This window comes from Grampus griseus, assembly GCF_964374135.1.
Source record: "Grampus griseus genome assembly, chromosome: 1".
In the NCBI taxonomy this organism is placed as follows: domain Eukaryota; kingdom Metazoa; phylum Chordata; class Mammalia; order Artiodactyla; family Delphinidae; genus Grampus; species Grampus griseus.
In genome coordinates this window covers 14,641,629-14,660,225 of record NC_139017.1, presented here as the reverse complement: position 1 = coordinate 14,660,225, position 18,597 = coordinate 14,641,629, and the positions used below count along the sequence as shown (strand labels likewise).

General features: G+C 37.7%; 1 protein-coding gene across 1 annotated transcript in view; it reads left to right on the top strand.

The window, feature by feature from the left end:
- USH2A (usherin) overlaps nt 1-18,597 on the top strand; it is a gene marked incomplete at its 5' end in the record, with an annotated part of 770,156 nt that overhangs the window by 157,804 nt on the left and 593,755 nt on the right. Inside the window, one exon of the mRNA XM_082666701.1 lies at nt 10,905-11,088. Coding sequence (XP_082522827.1) covers nt 10,905-11,088 — 184 coding nt within the window. The remainder of the gene's footprint in view (nt 1-10,904; nt 11,089-18,597) is intronic.

Genomic DNA, 18,597 nt, shown 5'->3' with positions numbered 1-18,597 from the left:
AATAGGCTACTGTTTAGTCCTACTGTACCCATCTTTCCAGGTTTCCCAGTTGGAAGAAAGATGGACCCTGTCCATAACTTTCTCCTTGACTTTATATGATTTAACTAAAGCAATATACTTCCTTTATAATACATTCATCGTGATGTTATGATAAATATAAATATCGGTTGTTTAACAGCTGTACTAATTGTTGTCCTGTCTAGCAAAATCAGCTCTGAGTTATCTGAACCTGTGAAAATGAGGGTGATGCAAATTCGAAAGGGTGATTTGCCTGCCAGGGAAGGGTAGGACTAAAGTCTTGTTTTGCATAACAAGGAATTCAGCTTAGTAGAATTGAACCAAACCTCTCCCTTGGCATTGGTCAGTGTGACAAGTAAATCCAGAGAGACAGAAAAGAAATGATGGATAGTTAATTCTCTTTGAGATAAAATATCAGAAAAAAAATTGAACTAGCTTCAACATAAATGGAGGCTATATTATCAGTGAATGTCCCATAAAACCTTATATGGAGCAGCACAGTCAGGACTCAGGAACTAGAAAACTCTCATTGGTATATATTCATTCATTCATTCCCACCCTCCGTCTCTTTCTGCAGAAGGGCATTCTGCTTCTCTCTTCCTCTCTGCGTGGTTATATAGCCACCCCTGTCTCCTGAGTTTGCTTACAGTTCTAGTTGCAGCTATACAGAGAGACATTAGCTGCTTCTTGGTTACAATTCCAAGAGTGAGATTCTAATTGACTCAGTTTTGTCGGGCTGGCCACGTCTGAGCCAATTCACTGTGGCCAGTGGTGTCAGGATCACATAACATAAGCATGGCTTCTCGGGACCACTCCTTCAGGTGGTAAGTATCCCAGAAAACAGGAAGATCATTGAGTGTTGGCAGCTGCAACGTACTGCGTTCTTTCAGCTTCAGATTTATCCTTCCAAATTTGCAATCCATTACTATTTTTTATATCCTAAGATGACTTTTTTTTTCACTATTTATTAATATCTCTAATTTTGGAAAGTAAGTAGTCAGTTTCCTGCACAAATAACCATGATGTATATAACCTACTTTGTAAATAAACCAGCAAAAATTAATAGAGCAAATGTTATATGCTTTTGAGTCGTTACATGGTTAAAATTTATTGAGTGTTTCATTCTGACCTAGAATATAGCTATGCCACGGAACTAGAGACCAGTGGGCTCAAATCAGAACAGGAGGACCAGGGGTGGAAAAAAGAAACTGATATATTGCTTGGATAGGGTTCTATTGGAGAGTTTTGATTCCTAGAAATATCTAAGAGATTCCTAGAAAACTAAGCAGAGGCAGATTTTTCAAGAAAGGAAATATAATCAAGCATATTATAGGGTATAACTGTGAAATAGATTTATGTAGTCATAATAAGATAATCTCTGAAAAGTGATTTAACCAACTAAGGGGATTATTGAGGAGGAGGTAGAAAGAGCTAAATATTCATTTTCTATAGTAGAAAGGCAGTAGTCTAAATTTTAAGAGTTGAGATGTAACAATACATGCATGTTATTCAGAAATCGAGAAATGAAAGCCAGAAGAAACATCTATAGGAGTTGAAGGTGATTGCTCTAGGCAGGGAAGTTCCTGGGAGAAGGATGAAGCAGCAGGCTGCCACTTTACATTCTGAGTCTTTAAGTTCTATTTGATTTTAAAAACTATCTGCATGTAAATTTTGATAGAAATAAAAATTTAAAAATTACTGGAAAAATCATACTCAATTCTCATGGTCTCCTGACCCCTTTCTCTTGGGGACTTATGTGGTAGAGTGTTGTTTTTTTAGGAGGATAATTTCTTAGTAGCTATTTGCCTAAGTACAGATGACACAAAACTCCTCTCCAAAGGTGTATGGCAAACTGTCCTCTCTTTTAAGGAGGATATAGAATGGGGACCATCACTGTTAATGAAAATAATTATCATATTTAAAGTTACCGTGTATTTTATTTACTAGTGCAGTTGTCTTATTTCCTTTGAGTTTTGATATCTTGACAGTAAGGATTATATTATGCAGCTTACATAGCCACAATATTGATGTAATTCCTTGTATATTGCATGCAGTCAGTAAGTGGTTTGTTTAATTGAAATGAGAAGTAATCAGGAGTTTTAACAGAGACATCTGTATTAGGTAGGGTTCTCCAGAGAAAAAGAACCAATAGGAGATGTCTGTGTGTATATACATACATACATACATATATATAGGTGTATTTTTTTCCACTGAATATACTAGTCCATGGGAGGATCTGAACTCCTGACCCTCCTGTTCTGATTTAAGCCTGTTGATCTATAGTTCTGTCACATGCTGTATCCTAGGTCTTACCTTTGCAGCTGTACTGAAGATTTCCTTCACATATCCTGTGGTGGATCCCCTGTTTCCTGAGTCCTATGTGTTCTTTTTTCTTGATTTATTTGTGTATTTGGTAGAGCAAATGCTCCAGTAGCTTCTGAAAAGGAGTACAGGGAGGAAAGTGATTTTTTTTTAGAATTTTGAACACCTGAAATTATCTTTATTCCATACTCATAGCTGTTTGAAATTGTACCATTATATAGAATCCTTTTCACTCAATAAATTTATTTCACCATTATCTTCTAGCAGTACCAACTAGATTCTTGTTTCTTTCTCTTTTTTTTTTTACATTCCAGAAGCTTTACCATTTCTATATCCCTCATGTCAGCAAATTTCATGATGAGATGCTTTTTTGATAAATACTTTCGCTGGTAATTCAGTGGGGCATTTTGTCTGTAGATTAATGTTCTTATGTTTTGGGAAAATCTATAAAACACCTTCATAGCAACATCTAGACCAGTGTTTGACTGAACAATTGGACATCAAATCTAGCCAAGTTGACCCATAAAATTAACCATCACAGGTACCCTTTCATATAATCCCCCTGTTCACTGTAGCACTTCATCCCTGTACCTGTTGAGTACAGACCCCCTCTGGCATAACTTCTAAAGAGAAAACTCATTTTCTTTTCCCAAAATGTGAGAGGGAAAACTTTCTGTTTGGGGAAAGTCACACCTGCCTTCAGAAATCTCTGAAGCCTTCAGTTTCACTTTTTTCCCAGAGTTATGAAAACCTGCGTCAATTAGCTTATTGTTGGCCTGTCCCCCTGCAAGTGCTTGACTTTTACTTGTAGACATCTGTCCTGAGTGGCAATTTCCTCTTCTGTTCTTTTTTTTTTTTTTTTTTAATGTTTTGGACTTAGAAGGGAAAAATTGTCCAATCAACCAAGCTTAACTGAAAATGTTACCCTAGTATTTTCTGGGTTTAATCTTTTCAGATCAAATCCTTGCGGTCAACCTTGAGTTTTCCCATAATTCTTGTCTCTTCTATCAAAATCAATCTTGTTGGTTTCACATATATCCAGGATTTGACCACTTCTCACCCGCCTCACTTACCCATCTTGGTCCAAGCCGTGGTCACGTTTCTCCTGGACTTTCCCAATAGCTGCCTGAACTCCCTGTTTCTCCTCTTTATCCTTCTCCAACATGCAGGCAAAGTGATGTGTTCGGACTTCGGTCAGATCATATCACCGTACCCTGCACTGGCTCTCCATCATTGTAAGGAAACAGCAAAGTTGATGGACTCTAATGGCCCCCATGATCTGTAATGCCCATGACCTCCATGACTTCATTTCCAGACATAGGTTGTTCCTCTCCAGCCTACAAGTCTCATTGCTTTTCTCAGGTTGTTCAGTGCTCTATACCAGGGCATGGAGCACATCACCATAGTGGGGGGTCCATATATATTTCCTGAACTAGTGAATGACTTACACTGAAGAATATCTCAATGCCCTTCTCCTCTTTTTAGGCATGGGCATAGTGCAAGCCTGTGAGTGTTTCTTTAGCTACACATAGGGAGGATATGGCATTCTACCTTGCAGGGAGGAAAGACACTAGTGGCCTAAGGACCTGATGCATCTTTTGGACAGCACAAGGTATTCTGTACACATATGCATAGCCTATGGAAAAGTCAAAGTGTGTTTGTGGACCTCTTTTTTTTTTTTCTTCTTTTTTTTTCTGTTCTGCATTGTTCTAGCTTCAGAAACTACTTTGAATTTTGTTTTCTGGGTTTTTATCATCTCTGCCCTTGAAACTTAGATTGAAAAAAAGAAACCTTCATCCTGAAGTATCTTTATTATAAACGGATGCTTCACGGTAGCCAGCCTGGCAGTGGGCACATTAAAAGGCACTGCTGCAATCGGAAGCTTTCTTTCTACTTCTTTAAACCCATCTGAGAGAACTAGATTATATCCTACAGGGGGGAACACCACACCGATGTGTGCGAGCATCGAGCCGCGGAGGGAGCAGTATGGACAGTGGTGGCGAATGAACGAGCACAAGGACTCCAGACTGCCTTTTTCATCTGTGATTGTAAATATCACTGACCATCCTAGACTAGTACACATGGACTCTTGTCCTACTTTCGTAAAAAGCATTATTAAGGAAGGTGCATATAATGAAACCTCATGTATTATTAACTTAACCTTACTAGGATTGTACAAGGAATAGGCTTAATTCAACGAAAATTTATAGGCAATTTGTTAAAGCAGCAGTGCACATTAGAAGGTACATTAGAGCCACATTGGTTTTAATATGCCATTCAATAACTCGAAAAGAGGTTAAGAATACTGCTTAACCTCCATTATTTTAAAAATGCTTTAATTTAAAATTATTTGGACTGTGTGTACATATATGGATGGACACATACCTACACTCATAAATAGAGCACGGAATATGTTTTCCCGGTTCGTTTTTTCAGGACTGGATGACCTCATAACGTTTGGCAGCAGGCAGTTAATCAGAGGCCGGGTGGAGAAAGGCAGGGAACGGTGTCAAGGCGTCCCCAGCCAGTGACCCACCCTTGTCCTTGAGAACTAGAGGCAGAGAGGGTTTATTGAGGATCCTGCAGCTTTGGAATAAAATAAAGGCTAATTTATAATGAAAACAGCTTCACATGACATGTTTCGTGCTAATAGGACAATTCCTCATGCTTCCCTCTGGTATTTACTTTGGGTTTGCTTTTATAACTCATACAGACCATTAGAAAATAGAGTATCTTGTTTCATTAAGAAGTGTATCATAGTTGTCAAGAAATGAGCTCATCAACCAGCATTGCATGCAAGACCCTGCCAATGGAATTGGAATTAGATGGCTGATACTCCATTAAAAATCAGTGCATCAAAATTGAGATCCGATTATGACACATGCCCCAGTGTTCGGTGAAACGGCTTTTCCAGATTAGCCTGTTTTTCACAGAAAGACCACAGAGTAAGAGCCTTTTCCTTAATAAACCACCAGGAAAGAATCTTGTCATAGGAAATATGGATCACAATCCTACTCACATCTGGGGGGGAAAATAAAAAAGGATATTGACAGGTCATTATCTAAATTTTAGGAAAATCCCACTTGCATTGAAAACTGCCTAGTAAAAATTACAATGATGATAATATTTACCAAGTGTATACTGTATGCCAGACCCTGGAATAGTGTTTTATCTAAAAAAATTCCATTTAATATGCACATTATTTCTATGGTGGAAGGACCAGTATTATTTCCTTAGGGGAAATGCAGTCTCATTAAGTAGAAGAGCCGTTTACAAATCCAAGTCCATCCGACCCCAGAATCTGCACTCTGAAAGAGTGAAACTCTTATTCTGAATCCCTCTTTATTTGTTATAAACATTCACTTAACAAATATTTGAGGGTGGGTTGAAATAGAGACTCTTACAAGTGTCTGTAACCTCCCCCCAGTGCTCAAACTCATCTCAACCCATGTTTCTCGCTACTGCTTCAGGTCCTGGGATATTTCATTTGTTGTGCTGAATCTGAATAATAGTTACAAAATAAAAATGAACAGAGCTGTGAGCAGCTACAGTGATCAAGTAATGGAGAGCCGACCGAGAGGGCTAGAAGTGGGCTTACTCCACGGACAAAGTTAGAGAAGTGTTTGAGATGTTTGCCATGGCATAGGACAGAGACTTTAGAGCATGCATCTGAAAAATATTGAGACTGAGAAAAGTGAGGGCAAAGAAAAAGTTTTGCTGTGGATTATGAATATACATGTGTATCTGTGCACTGTAATCTCTAAGACATAATCAGAGCGCTGCTTCTTTATATTTATTGTTGTTATTGGATTTGATTCTTAGAGAATATACTTATGAAGGCTTCTCACGGATACTCAAACAGGAAAACCAGGTTTTTTATAAAACAAAGTCCGATAGAATAATTTCCCTTATATAAGCATCTTATTCTATCCTTCATTCTACGAACTGGAGACATATTTTTGGAGTGATATTTTCTTTCTGAAGCCCTGTTCCATCCGTTGATCTGGCAAGGATTACATTTTGAATTTATCGTGCTTATCCATATACATTTCCTACTAATCCTCCCTGATACCCTACCTCTTCTAACCACTCTCATGACTCACAGATTTATGTTTACCATTTTCTCTTCAGTATTAGAGATATCATCTGATAATTGTAAAGAGTAACAGATATCCTCCCATCCGTCTACTCATCCATCCTTTCACCCATCTATCCATTTCCTTCATATATCCATTTTTTTCAATTAACGTCTATTGAATAAATTACTATACACCAGAGCCTGTGCTGCTGTAAGATATACAACCAGAAATATATGAAGGCATTACAGTTTAGTAGGGGAAACTGACTCATGTGCAGATTATAACATATTTGTGATAAGTGCAATATTAGAAATGCATAAGATAGAGAAGTAGTAAAATCAAGGGACTGATTAATTCTTGAAGGCTGGGAGACATAAAGAACCTAGTAGTGTTTCCTGAGCTGGGTTTTAAAAGCAAATAGGATTCGGCAAGGTATTCAAACAGGGGAAGCAGTCCAGGAAGAAGCAATAGGAGGAGGAGGGCATTTAAAATACATCTAAACTAGTCGAAAATGAGTTTTTCAAATGTTTAAAGAGAAATGATAGCTTGAGATGAATAATCATATTTATTTAGCATTTGTTAACATTTGGTCAAATCTATGAATAATAATTTTAGCATGATTTTTATACAAAACCATCAAATGGAGGAAAATTGTTATTTTAATTTGAAAATTAGCATCATCTCCTACACTTCATTTTGAAAAGATTGACTTGCAAAACCATTTCTCAAATAGTCTTTTGTTGCCTGGGGTAGGTGAGCCACAAATTCCTCCCTAGACTTTTCTCTTAACGTGGTGTCCATTCTCTGGTTGAAGATGAGAATTGTTTCTTCTAAATGGCTCATAATTAGTGCTTAGCCTCAGCTCTGCCCTCCTTTTCTGAATAAGGCCTAGAGGTTAAACTTGTTTTCTCTCTCCCATTTCCAGACCTTAGCAAAGCCTAGTTGTTCACGGTCCTCAGGAGGGACATTGCTAGGAAATGGGCTCTTCTTTTATGTCCAGGGCAGGTGCTCTGCTGTGCAAATAGCCACTACAGGAGAGGATACCAGCTGCCTGGCTAATAACTTTGAACTCTAAGGATGCTGTAAGCCTTCTCCTGGATAAAGCAATACTCTTTTATGATATGGGTGACTTTTTGCGTTAGCTGTATAACACATTGTTTCCCACATGAGACTTGTCTGGTCTGGGACTGGAGTTAGAAAGAAAACTGGAGAAAAGAAGAAACTTTAGTGGGCTGATTTGGGGGTGTGAGCTCTCAGCCCTGCATAATGGAAGGTAATACCTTTGTCCTAATGACCGTGCTTTAAACTGTGGTACAAAATCACCCATGGAAGGAAATCTCCAAAAGACCAGTTAAAATGATGCAGACACGTACTTGGGGAAGATGAAGTGGACCTAATGGAGGGAGATCAGAAATCTATTGAGTTTAAAAAGAAAAAAAAAAGAAAGAAATTAAGGTCAGTTATCTTTAAGCTACACTCAGGAGCTGAAGTTTAAGTGGGAGGGAAGTTCTAACTACAGAACTACTTCTGTAGTTAGGAGTCATAAAAGGAGAGGTAATGGTCTAGAATAAGGCACATTCAGGTAAGGCAGGAAGTAATCATTGAGCAGGAAAGTACCTGAGTCATCCTAATCAGAACTGCTTAAAAATAGGACAGCTGAAATACTGGTGGGATTAACCTTTATAATCATGCTGCTGAGAGGAGGAGGGGAATTAACCCTAAGACAAACTCCTATGTAGTCTTTTCCTTGAAGCCCTAACCTCCAGGCTGCAGCCTCCCTGGCTGCTTTAATACCTTTCTTGTTCTTCTCTGCTGATACCTCTGATTTTTCTGTGCCCTTCCTTAGCCTCCAAAACTTGGGCAACCCAATCTTCTGCACCAAAATCTACACTCCTGGTCTTTACAGATTCATCTAACAAATCATGTTTTTGTAAAAATCCTTCCTAGCTGTCCTAGGTTTCTCTGTGGCTTGAACCTATTGCAAAAAGTCCAAATTAATTCTGCTTCTAAGTATCTGTGCTAATGGGGAATTTATCCAAATTGGAGAGCTGTTAGTACATGAATGATGCGATCGTCATGAACCTTAAGGACCTAGGTACCTTCACACAAGGGAAAATACATAGAATCCCAGCCACAATGGCCTTGAGTCTAAAACAGAAGCCTTCTACGTTTGTGATTTTGATCACATGGTGAGTCAGATAGGAAACTATGTACTAACTGTCAGGGCCATACTCTATTTCTGGCAACACATATAAAGCAAATTGCTGTTGGTGAATGCAAAGAAGCAAAGGGCAGAATCTCGTTGCAAATTGCTATCAAAAATGATGGTCTTATTTCTCTCCAATTGAATGGCACAGATTTTGAGCTGCTTTCTTTTCTATTTTACTCCTCCTGAAACTTTTTAAGAGAGAATATGCAGGGCCTAGGAGAAGAATAACAAATTAATTGTTGATAGCTGTAAAAGAATGGCTTGTTCTCAACTAAAGCCTCAAATGAATTTTACAGTGTTCCAATTACTTTTGGTTTTTCCCCTAAAGAATAGATACCACAGAGTGCTTCCCTGTGTGCTCACGCTTTTTCCTCTCTTTCATATCACTGATATTTTATAAATGTAAGTTAGTGATCCTGACAACTGTACCACTTATTTTCATTTGCCAGAGCTTCATTCATCGTTTCAAGAAAATTCCTTGTAACATTATGCACACACTTGTGTGTGTATATATGTGAATATGCGTATGTATGTGTATATATACGTACATGCACAAACACACATATCACACAACACCCAGAACCATTTCTCCCTCATATGACTGCTTCATCATCCAAATGTCCAGTGAGTTTCTAATTTTATAACTGTTGATTTCCACCTTCTGGGTCCAAGAAATTTTAAGTCACTGGAAGATATTTTTGAATCATATTTTATTTCCCTTCTTTTTCTATAAGAAAAAATACAGATTTTATAATTAATCTAAATTCTGTTTTTGTTTTTTTAAATATAGTACTTGTTGGGATCAATGCCTACCTCATAATTTGGTGCAGTTTTGTGAATTCCAGTGTTCGAGTGCCTCCTTTGTGGCAAGCACTGTATTGGATGCTGGGTAGACAATGATGAATTAGTCAGATGAGGTTCCTGCCTTCAGGGTGGTTACAGTCTGGTGGAAGTGAGATTAATTGTAATTTTCCTCAGCACTCTATAGGAAATAGAATGCTGTGAAACTAACAGGCATACCTGAACTAGCCCAGAATAGGTTACTGGAGGAAGAGTCACAAGACCTGATATGCATAGAGTGAGCTAAGCAGAAAAGGTGGGTCCAAATCATTTCAGCAGACAGAACTGCCCATGAAAAGCATTTAGGCATCAAGAACAGAATGAAGTATGACTGGGGCAGATGGGATGAGCTGTAAAATGAAGCTAGGGAGATAGGCAGGACCTTACTGGAGGGTTGGAAGCTGTGCTAGGATTTATTTTTTTCCTAAAGGGAATAGGAAGTTATGAAGTAATTTTAAACAGAGGAATGAGGTGTTCAATATACACTCTGAAAAAGATGGTTCCAGCTACACTATGAAGAATAGATTGGAGGAGGACAAGAGGGATGCTAGGGGGTGAGACAGCCTCTGTGGTTGAGATGCCTGGGTTTGAATCTGCTATTTGTCAACTCTATCATTTTAGGAAAGTTTGTTAACCTTCCTAACTTTCAGTTGTCTAATTTATGTAATAGACATAATAATGCCTGAATTATTAACATTGCTAACAGTGAGAACTAAATGAGACAGTGAATATAAAGCTTTTATCATAGCCTCTGGTACATAGTGTTAACTATAGAAAACTTGGTAGTGACTTTAACCAGGGAGGTGGCAGTGGGGATGGAGAGTAGAAGATTTAAAATTCTTAGAAGGCAGTATTCATAGGACTTGGTAATTTGCTATATGTAGGGGCACAGGGAAGTGAAGGACTCAAGAGTTGCCAGTTTTAGCAAAATATAGGATGCTCAATTAAATTTGAATTTCAAATGATAATTTTTTAATACGAGCAAATATCACATGGGACATAATTTTACTAAAATAATCATTGGTTATCAGAAATTCAAATTTAACTGGGCATCCTGTATTTTATCAGGCTACCCTACCAAAGATGTCTCAGAGTTCCAGCTGAAGCAACTGAAGCAATAGATGGTGGTGCTATTTGCTGAAACAGAGATGATTAGAGGAGGGACCAGTCTTTAGTGGAAAGATTATGAAATAGGTTTTACATTCACTGAATCGTAGGTGCCAGGAAGACACCCAGTTACAACGTCAATTATTTACTCAGCTTTTCTTTGGTCATAATTGACATACTGATAAAGAACGGCTACAGCCACGTTTGTACAGGGACTTAGATAGTGCCGTGTTAGAGCGTTCTGTTTTTCAATGTAATCAAAATGTTATTTTTTAAAGAAAAGACTGGGTAGAAAGTATAATAAAAACTTTTCATTGCTTCATTTCCAGGTTTTTATATTTCTCCAGGCAATGCCACTGGCTGCCTGCCATGTTCATGCCACAAGACTGGTGCAGTTAATCACATCTGTAATAGCTGGACTGGTCAGTGTGTTTGCCAAGATGATTCCATTGCCGGGCAAAGTTGTGACCATTGTAAAGACCTTTACTTTGGATTTGATCCTCTAGCTGGAAGGTAAGTGTTTATAAGAATTAATAATTAAATGTTTTTACTAAATTATATTTGTAATTACTTTTTTTTTTTTTTAACTAACAGTGAATTTTTGGCAGTATCTTCTGTAAAAAGGAGTATTTTCTGTCCCCCTTAGTCTGTGGATATATTCTTATATGCATTGATGTCTGCATTTATTAAACATAATAGTAATCTTTGCATATCGCCTAGAGTTCCAATGTATGGGTTGCTGTACGTTGATAAATGTGTCCAGTATTAGGGCCTGGGAATATTTAATAAGATAAAATCCTTTTTCTGTAAAGAACTCAAAATTTGGTTGTGGAGAAAGACAGGGAAAGAAATATCCATAAAAGTAAATACACAAGCACATACACAGGCTAAGATAGGTATCATATGTGTGTATATACTTTGTTCTACATGGACCCTGAATTTATTACTGCATTCATTTATGTTCCTTTTGCCTTTCTAATTTAGGTTTAAAGACTGGCAGATGAGAAACATATCTTTGAATTCAGTGATAAGATTTTTTTTTCCCCAGTGTGTAAAGTACCTTCTGAAAGTAAATTAACCACTTTTCAAAGTTACACTGTCTTTAATGTTCTACTTCTTACTTCCTGTGTATTTGTGGGCATTTGCTTTCATGCAGATGTGTCCATTGCTGTACTTTTGAAGGTGTGCTGGAATGCCAATTCCATGTGTGTTTTCTTGGTCTGGTCAGGTAATAAATCTGTCTAGGATTGGGACTGTATCCATGAATTCTTTGACGTTCCTATCCCCAAGAAACTAGTGTTGTGTCTGCACACACCAACCAAATCTGTCTCTCAATATGTGTCTGTGAGTGTTTATAAATATAAAGGCTAAGTGCTCAAGGGTTTGAGATGATTTTTTCAACTCATCGTCACCCTGCTGCCTGCCTTTTGGCTGTTACACTCTTCATTAACAGCTTGATTAGAGTGTGGACAGTGTGACGGGGTAAATTATTGAAAAAGAACTCAAGCTAGTTCATTTGGCTTTCTACTAAAATTCAACTTGATTAAAAAACTTTAATATAATATTTAAAGTATTTATTAAAACAACTTTATGTTCTTATTACATATCTTATATTTCAAATCCATGCTGCTCCACTTCTGTTACCATTGGAATATCATCTTGGTTAGTCTGAGAGCATTACCACTCTTCTGTACAAATATGAAATTACTCTGAATGAGTATAGAAAACACATGGTACAGTAGATGTTAAATAAGAAGTATTACCAGGATCTTGATAGTAAAATCAGGGCCAGTTATTGCACCTACCACCCCCTCTACCTACTTTTTGTTGAAAGACCATCTCACAAATTTCCCAGTTGGAACTCCGGGGTTGGTTTGTTTCACTACTGGCAGCCTCTGTCTTTAGATTTCCTATCTCTTCCATAGTCTTTCTGACAACACTTAATTACCAAGAGAAAAATATCTTCCCCACTCAGCTGTCCTTGGAATACTCATGCCTATCTATGACATTTTGTGCCAGCAGTCACTTACCCATTTCCCCTCTACTGAGCTCCCTTATTATTCTTGCCAGTGTTGTCACCAAAACCCCTACTTAATGACCAAAAGATGTCTAATTGTCTTGGCTTTTTCACTTCACTTGCTTTAAGTGAAACCTGATTCCCTTCATTACATGGCTTCCCCTCCCCTTCAGTGTTTGTAAACTCAGGCTGATCTTCACCCCATTCTGTTTCTCCCTCATTTATCTACCCACCCCAGTCTAATCCAGGACCAAGAATTGCTTACGAGTAGTGTTCTATCACCTATCACCCTGCAGTTGGACTGGCTAACGTGGGAATCAGACTCCCTGGGTTAAAAGCTGGCTTGAAATGTTAACCTGAATTGATGAGGAATAAATAGGAAGAGCCAGAAATGTAGGTATAAAATACATCCTCATCATCACCACCACCACCACCACCACAACAACAACAAATACATTATTAGAAGGTGCCAAGGTTAAAATTAGGAAAGCAGAACCCAGTAAAATAAAAGGGATGAGTGCGGGCTGTAGTCTAGGAGATAGAGCCAAAGTTTGAAAAGCTGGCAGCTTCTATAGCATAAAAAATCCAGAATAAGTGTGAGTTCAAAGCAAAAAGACTTATGACAAGTGTCATATAAATACAATTGTATATCTTTACATATTAGGTGACTGATAATTATATTGAGTCAAGTAAGGAAGTACACACACACGCCATATTTTCTTTATCCATTTATCCATTTACGGGCATTTATGTTGTTTCCCTATCTTGGCTATTGTGAATAATGCTGTAGTGAACATAGGGGTGCGGATATGTCTTCACGATCCTGATTTTATTTCCTTTGGATATATACCCAGAAGTGGGATTGCGGAATCATATGATAGTCCTATTTTTAGTTTCTTAAGGAACTTTCATACTGTTTTCCATAGTGACTGTACCAACTTACATTCCCACCAGTAGTGTACAGGGCTTCCCTTTTCTCCACATCCTCACCAACACCTAGCTTTTTGATAATAGCCATTGTAACAGGTGTGAGGTGATATCTCATTGTGGTTTGATTTGCATTTCCCTGATGATTAATGATGTTGAGCACCTTTTAATGTACCTGTTGGCCATTTGCATGTCTTCTTTGGAGAAATGTCTATAAATATCCTTTGCTCATTTTTTTAAATTAGGGTTTTTTTTTTTTGCTATTGAGTTGTATGAGTTTCTTATATATTTTGGATATTAACCCCCTATCAGATAGATGGTTTGCAAATATTTTCTCCCATTCTGTAGTCTGTCTGTTTTCACTCTGTTGGTTACTTCGTTTGCTGTGCAAAAGCTTTTTAGTTCATCTCTTTTTGCTTTTTTGCCTGAGCTTTGGTGTCATAACCACAAAATCATTGCCCAGACCAATGTCAAGAAGCTTTTTCCCTATGTTTTCTTCTAGTAGTTTTAGACTCTGATATTAACTTTGAGTTTTTAATCCATTTTGAGTTGATTTTTGTATATGATGATTTAGGGTCCAATTTCATTCTTCTGCATGTGAATATTTAGTTTTGCCAGCACCATTTATTGAAGAGACCATCCTTTCCTCGTTGTGTGTTCCTGATACGCTTTTTGAAGATCAGTTGACTAATATGCATGGATTTGTTTCTGGGCTCTCTATTCTGTTCCATTCGTCTGTGTGTCTGTTTTTAATGCCAGTACCATACTGTTTTGGTTACAATAGCTTTGTAATATATTTTAAAACCAGGAAATCTGATGCCTCCAGTTTGGTTCTTCTTGTTGAACCCATGCTTTGCAACTTAAAATAGCTGTAGGACTTTCTGTTACCTAAGAAAGACCAGAAACGCCATACAGCTGACTCACTTTATATCCAGGTGGCAGACAGGGGAATTAGCCCCATATGATATATTTAAAGGATCAGTGAAAGATGAAAGTAAAATTAATTTATCATTGCTTTTTATGACTAATGGTTTTCCAGTGTGCTAATTATTTTATTGTTTGCACTTTTCTTAAAATCATCTTTTCCTTTGGTTCCCAAGATTCTGCTTCTCTGATTTGTTTTCTATTTCTTTTGATGATTAGCCCTCTTTAATCTGGCCCTTCAACTTACATATCAACGTCTATGATTTCAACCTCTACATGCCTGTAAATGACTTTCAAATATATTATCACATCTTCAGATCTCCATCATGGGCTCTAGGCCTATGGCTAGTTGTCTCTCTGAGTTTTAAATTTGCATGCCTCTCATGCATCCCATTCTTAATATAACCAACACAGAAAAAATTCTCATTTGCATTACTTTCCTCACCTCTGCCAAAAATTAAAAAAATAAAAGTCTCATGCCGTCATCATCTTAGTGAAAGGGATATAAATCTTAAAATAACTATTCAAGTCTGCACCACCCACGTGCGACTCAGGATGCTCTCAGATTGGGCAGGGTTGGCTCTTGATATTAGCATACGCTGCTGCTGGAAAGAGCTATTGAAAGCAAGAGCCACCACGTGTAATGCAGCTTCTCTGAAATAAATAAAGCCTTCCTTAACCACAAAGACCCAAAGAAATCAGCAGGATTTGTCCCTTGTTAAATCAGTCATCTGGAATGCCCTTGTCTAGAGTTGACCCTTCTATTCCACTGATGAATTCTACTGTCGCATTTCACTTTAACATCGATGATAGAGAAGAAATCCTCTAGCACAGAAGGTCATAGAGAAAGATGTTTCAAAATGTGACAATGAGAATTGCTTGAATGTATACTTTTGCTCATCACTGAGAAGAGATAAAAATGGATTTTATTCTTTTTATGTTTTCCATTCCTTTCCTGAATGATATTGAAATCTATTTGTTGACTTCTGGTTGTTCTTGTGTATATATACTAACACTGACTATTTTGAAAATGTGTGCAAAGATGGCTACAACATATGGGATTCCATCTAGTATAAGGAATTTTTGTTTTCTGAAGGAAAAAATCCACTCATAGTCTAAATGTATACAGACATGCAGTTAGGAAAATAACTATTTGTGCCCAGATGTTAAAATTTTAAAAAAAGAAAGAAAATCATCTAAAATCATTTGACTGTACCTTGTAGGTACTTATAAGTATAAATTTATTTCATTAATTTCCAGAATTCTACAAAGAATATAAGTATTTTATTTTTAAGCAAGGAGAAGATACAAGTATCATTGTATCTCTTCATTGATTTTGAAAATAAATTGACTTTCTCATCTGCTTTCTCCATTTATATATTCAGAGGATTTTACTTAACCCCTCCATGAAGTTCACACATATCCCTTACCCTACTCCATCTTCTCTTTATTGTGCACAGCTGTGTTTGCTATATTTTTCTCTTGGCTTATTTTATATACTTTTTTTAATACTCCCAAGGGCAAAATAAGTAACATAAAATAGGACCTGACCCTAAACTACAGCAACAGTGACAAAAAATGCCCCAAACACAACAGTAACAAAATCATTTGCCTGTTTTCATCTAAGTAGTCCATTCTTCAAAAGCTCCCTATCACAAAAAAGGGCATGTGTTTTTAAAAAGCTGATCTAAGTGCAAAAATCACTCCATTTACCTTGGACACATAAGGCAAACGTGATTTAATCAGTATTGAAAACAATGAAGCAAAAATAAGTCTGCCCACTGAAAAAATCAATAAAGCAAAAAAAAGTGAATAAAAATATATCATATTTGTCTAAACCAAAAACAATGAGACAAAAATGGGCCACATTCAGTTTGTCTCAGTGGGTAGTTGAGACCCATATTTGACACAGTGCACTCCCTAGCACTGTTCGCAAGTTGACCTGTAACTACGAGTCCTCTTTCTCTCAGCCCACAAGACGGTTCCAGTTCATCTGGGGCACCACCATTTTCTCACATACCATCCAAACCTCACAATCCCCTAAAGATTTTTTCCATAATGACTTCTTTTCTTTCCATTCATTAGTGGTATATTGTCTTTTTTTAGCCTTAAGGAGCTAGAAGTATCACTATGTGTCTTCTACTGACCAGCTGACACACAATGAACTATGATTTCCCTCAGATAGTAGGGAATTGGGATCTAGGCTGGCCAGGGAAATCAAAAGGCTCAGACTTCTAAAACATAAAGTAAAATTCTTCTGTGACCAGATTACTTTTGGTTTTACTGCACAAGTTCTCCATTTCACCACTAAGTTAAATATTTGGTCTGGCCATCTTTTGACATGTATATTTCCAAGGGATCTCAATCGGTCTCTTTTTCTGAGAACCAGATCAATGACTTCAAAGGGAAGCAGATAACTTTCTTGTCCTTTGGTGGTATCACAGTGGAATGCTGGGGAATGTTCCTCACAGATTCATTCTCCTCTATGACTCTTTGTTAGACAGCTAGTTCTTATCTAGGGTGATGGGGTTAAAGGGCCACATGCCTCTCATCAGCTAGCCACCTAGCCAGGGCTCACTCATGAGGGAGTGGATGAGTTCCCAAAGAGAGCAGAAAGGTGCTCGGACACTTGAGACCTATGCTTGGAACTGCCACAAAGTTACTTTTGCCTTAGTCTGTCAGCCAAAGCAAGTCACAGGCCAGCACATATTCAGAGGTGGAGAAATAGACTCTACTTTTTGATGGAAGGAATTGCACAGTTAGTTGCAAAGGACCTGCGTAAACAGAGAGGTGAAGAGTTGTGGTCATTTTTGCAATCTACCGTGACCACTAGATGATATATTCTCCTTTAATACAGATTCTGTATGGCTCTCTAAGAAATCTCAGTTTTTATAAACTAGTAGCATTTATTCAATGTGATATAATAGGAATAACAGTGTTGGCATCAAGGTGTTTAGGTTCCAATTATGGCTGTTCTACTAGACCAGGCCTATTCGTGTCCTATTCCTGCTATGATAATTATTTACTACAAACTTAGCAGCATAAAACAACATGAATTTATTATCTTATAGTTATGGAAGCCAGAAGTCCTAAGTTAGTTTCATTGGGCTAAAGTCAAGGTGTCAGCAGGCCTATGTTTATCTTGGACAGCAGGAGAAGACCCACTTCCTTGCTTTCCCCAGTTCCAGACACCACCCCCATTCCTTAGCTCATGGCTCCTTTCTTCACCTTCAAAGCCAGCACAGTAGTGTTTTCTGTCTTCTCTGATCTCTGCGTATGTTCTTACATCTTCTCTCTCTGACTCTCACCTTCTTGTCTGTCTCCTATCAGGACTCTTGTGATTACATTTAGATACTCAGATAATACAGGGTAATCTCTTTATCTCAAATCTGCAAAGTTCCTTTGCCAAGTAAGGTAGCACAAGTTCTGGAGATTGGAACTTTGACATTGTTGGGGGGTAATAATTCAACCTACTACACCAGGGTTCAGCAAACTGTGGCCTGTGGACCAGACCTGGCCTGCCACCTATTTATGGAAATAAAATTTTATTGGAACACAGTAATACTCAATCTTCACATACTGTCTATGGCTGCTTGCACACTACTACAGCAGAGTTGAGTTGCCCCAGAGGTCATTTGGCCACAAAGCCTAAAATATTTAGTAGTCTGGTCCTTTTAGATAAAGATTGCTGAGTCTGTAACCAAGAGTCAGTGACCCCTGAGCAAGTTACTTAATCCCACCAAGCACTGTAGAATCATAACTCTATAGATTGGGAAAGGAGCTTAAAAGTAACTTTGGTTAAACTGTACCCTATACATTTTTCTACATAAATCACCTTTAAGGATAACTGATCGTTCAGCTTCTGCTGAAAACATGGGACTGAAAAGAGCTTATTGTCTCTGAAACAACTCATCTTTATTTCAAACAACTCTAATCTTATTCTTCATATTAAGCAAAAATTTCATTCCTGTGACTTTCTTGACCGATCTTCCTTCTACCTCTGGGGTCACAGAATTAGTGTACTTGCTCCTCCCTGAGAGCACTTGAAGAATTTGACTCTGCTTTCGGACCTCAGAGTTATCATGTTCATATAATGAGGAGGTTAAGGAAAGGAACCCTAGAGCTTCTAGACATAAACGTGTGTTATTGTTAAT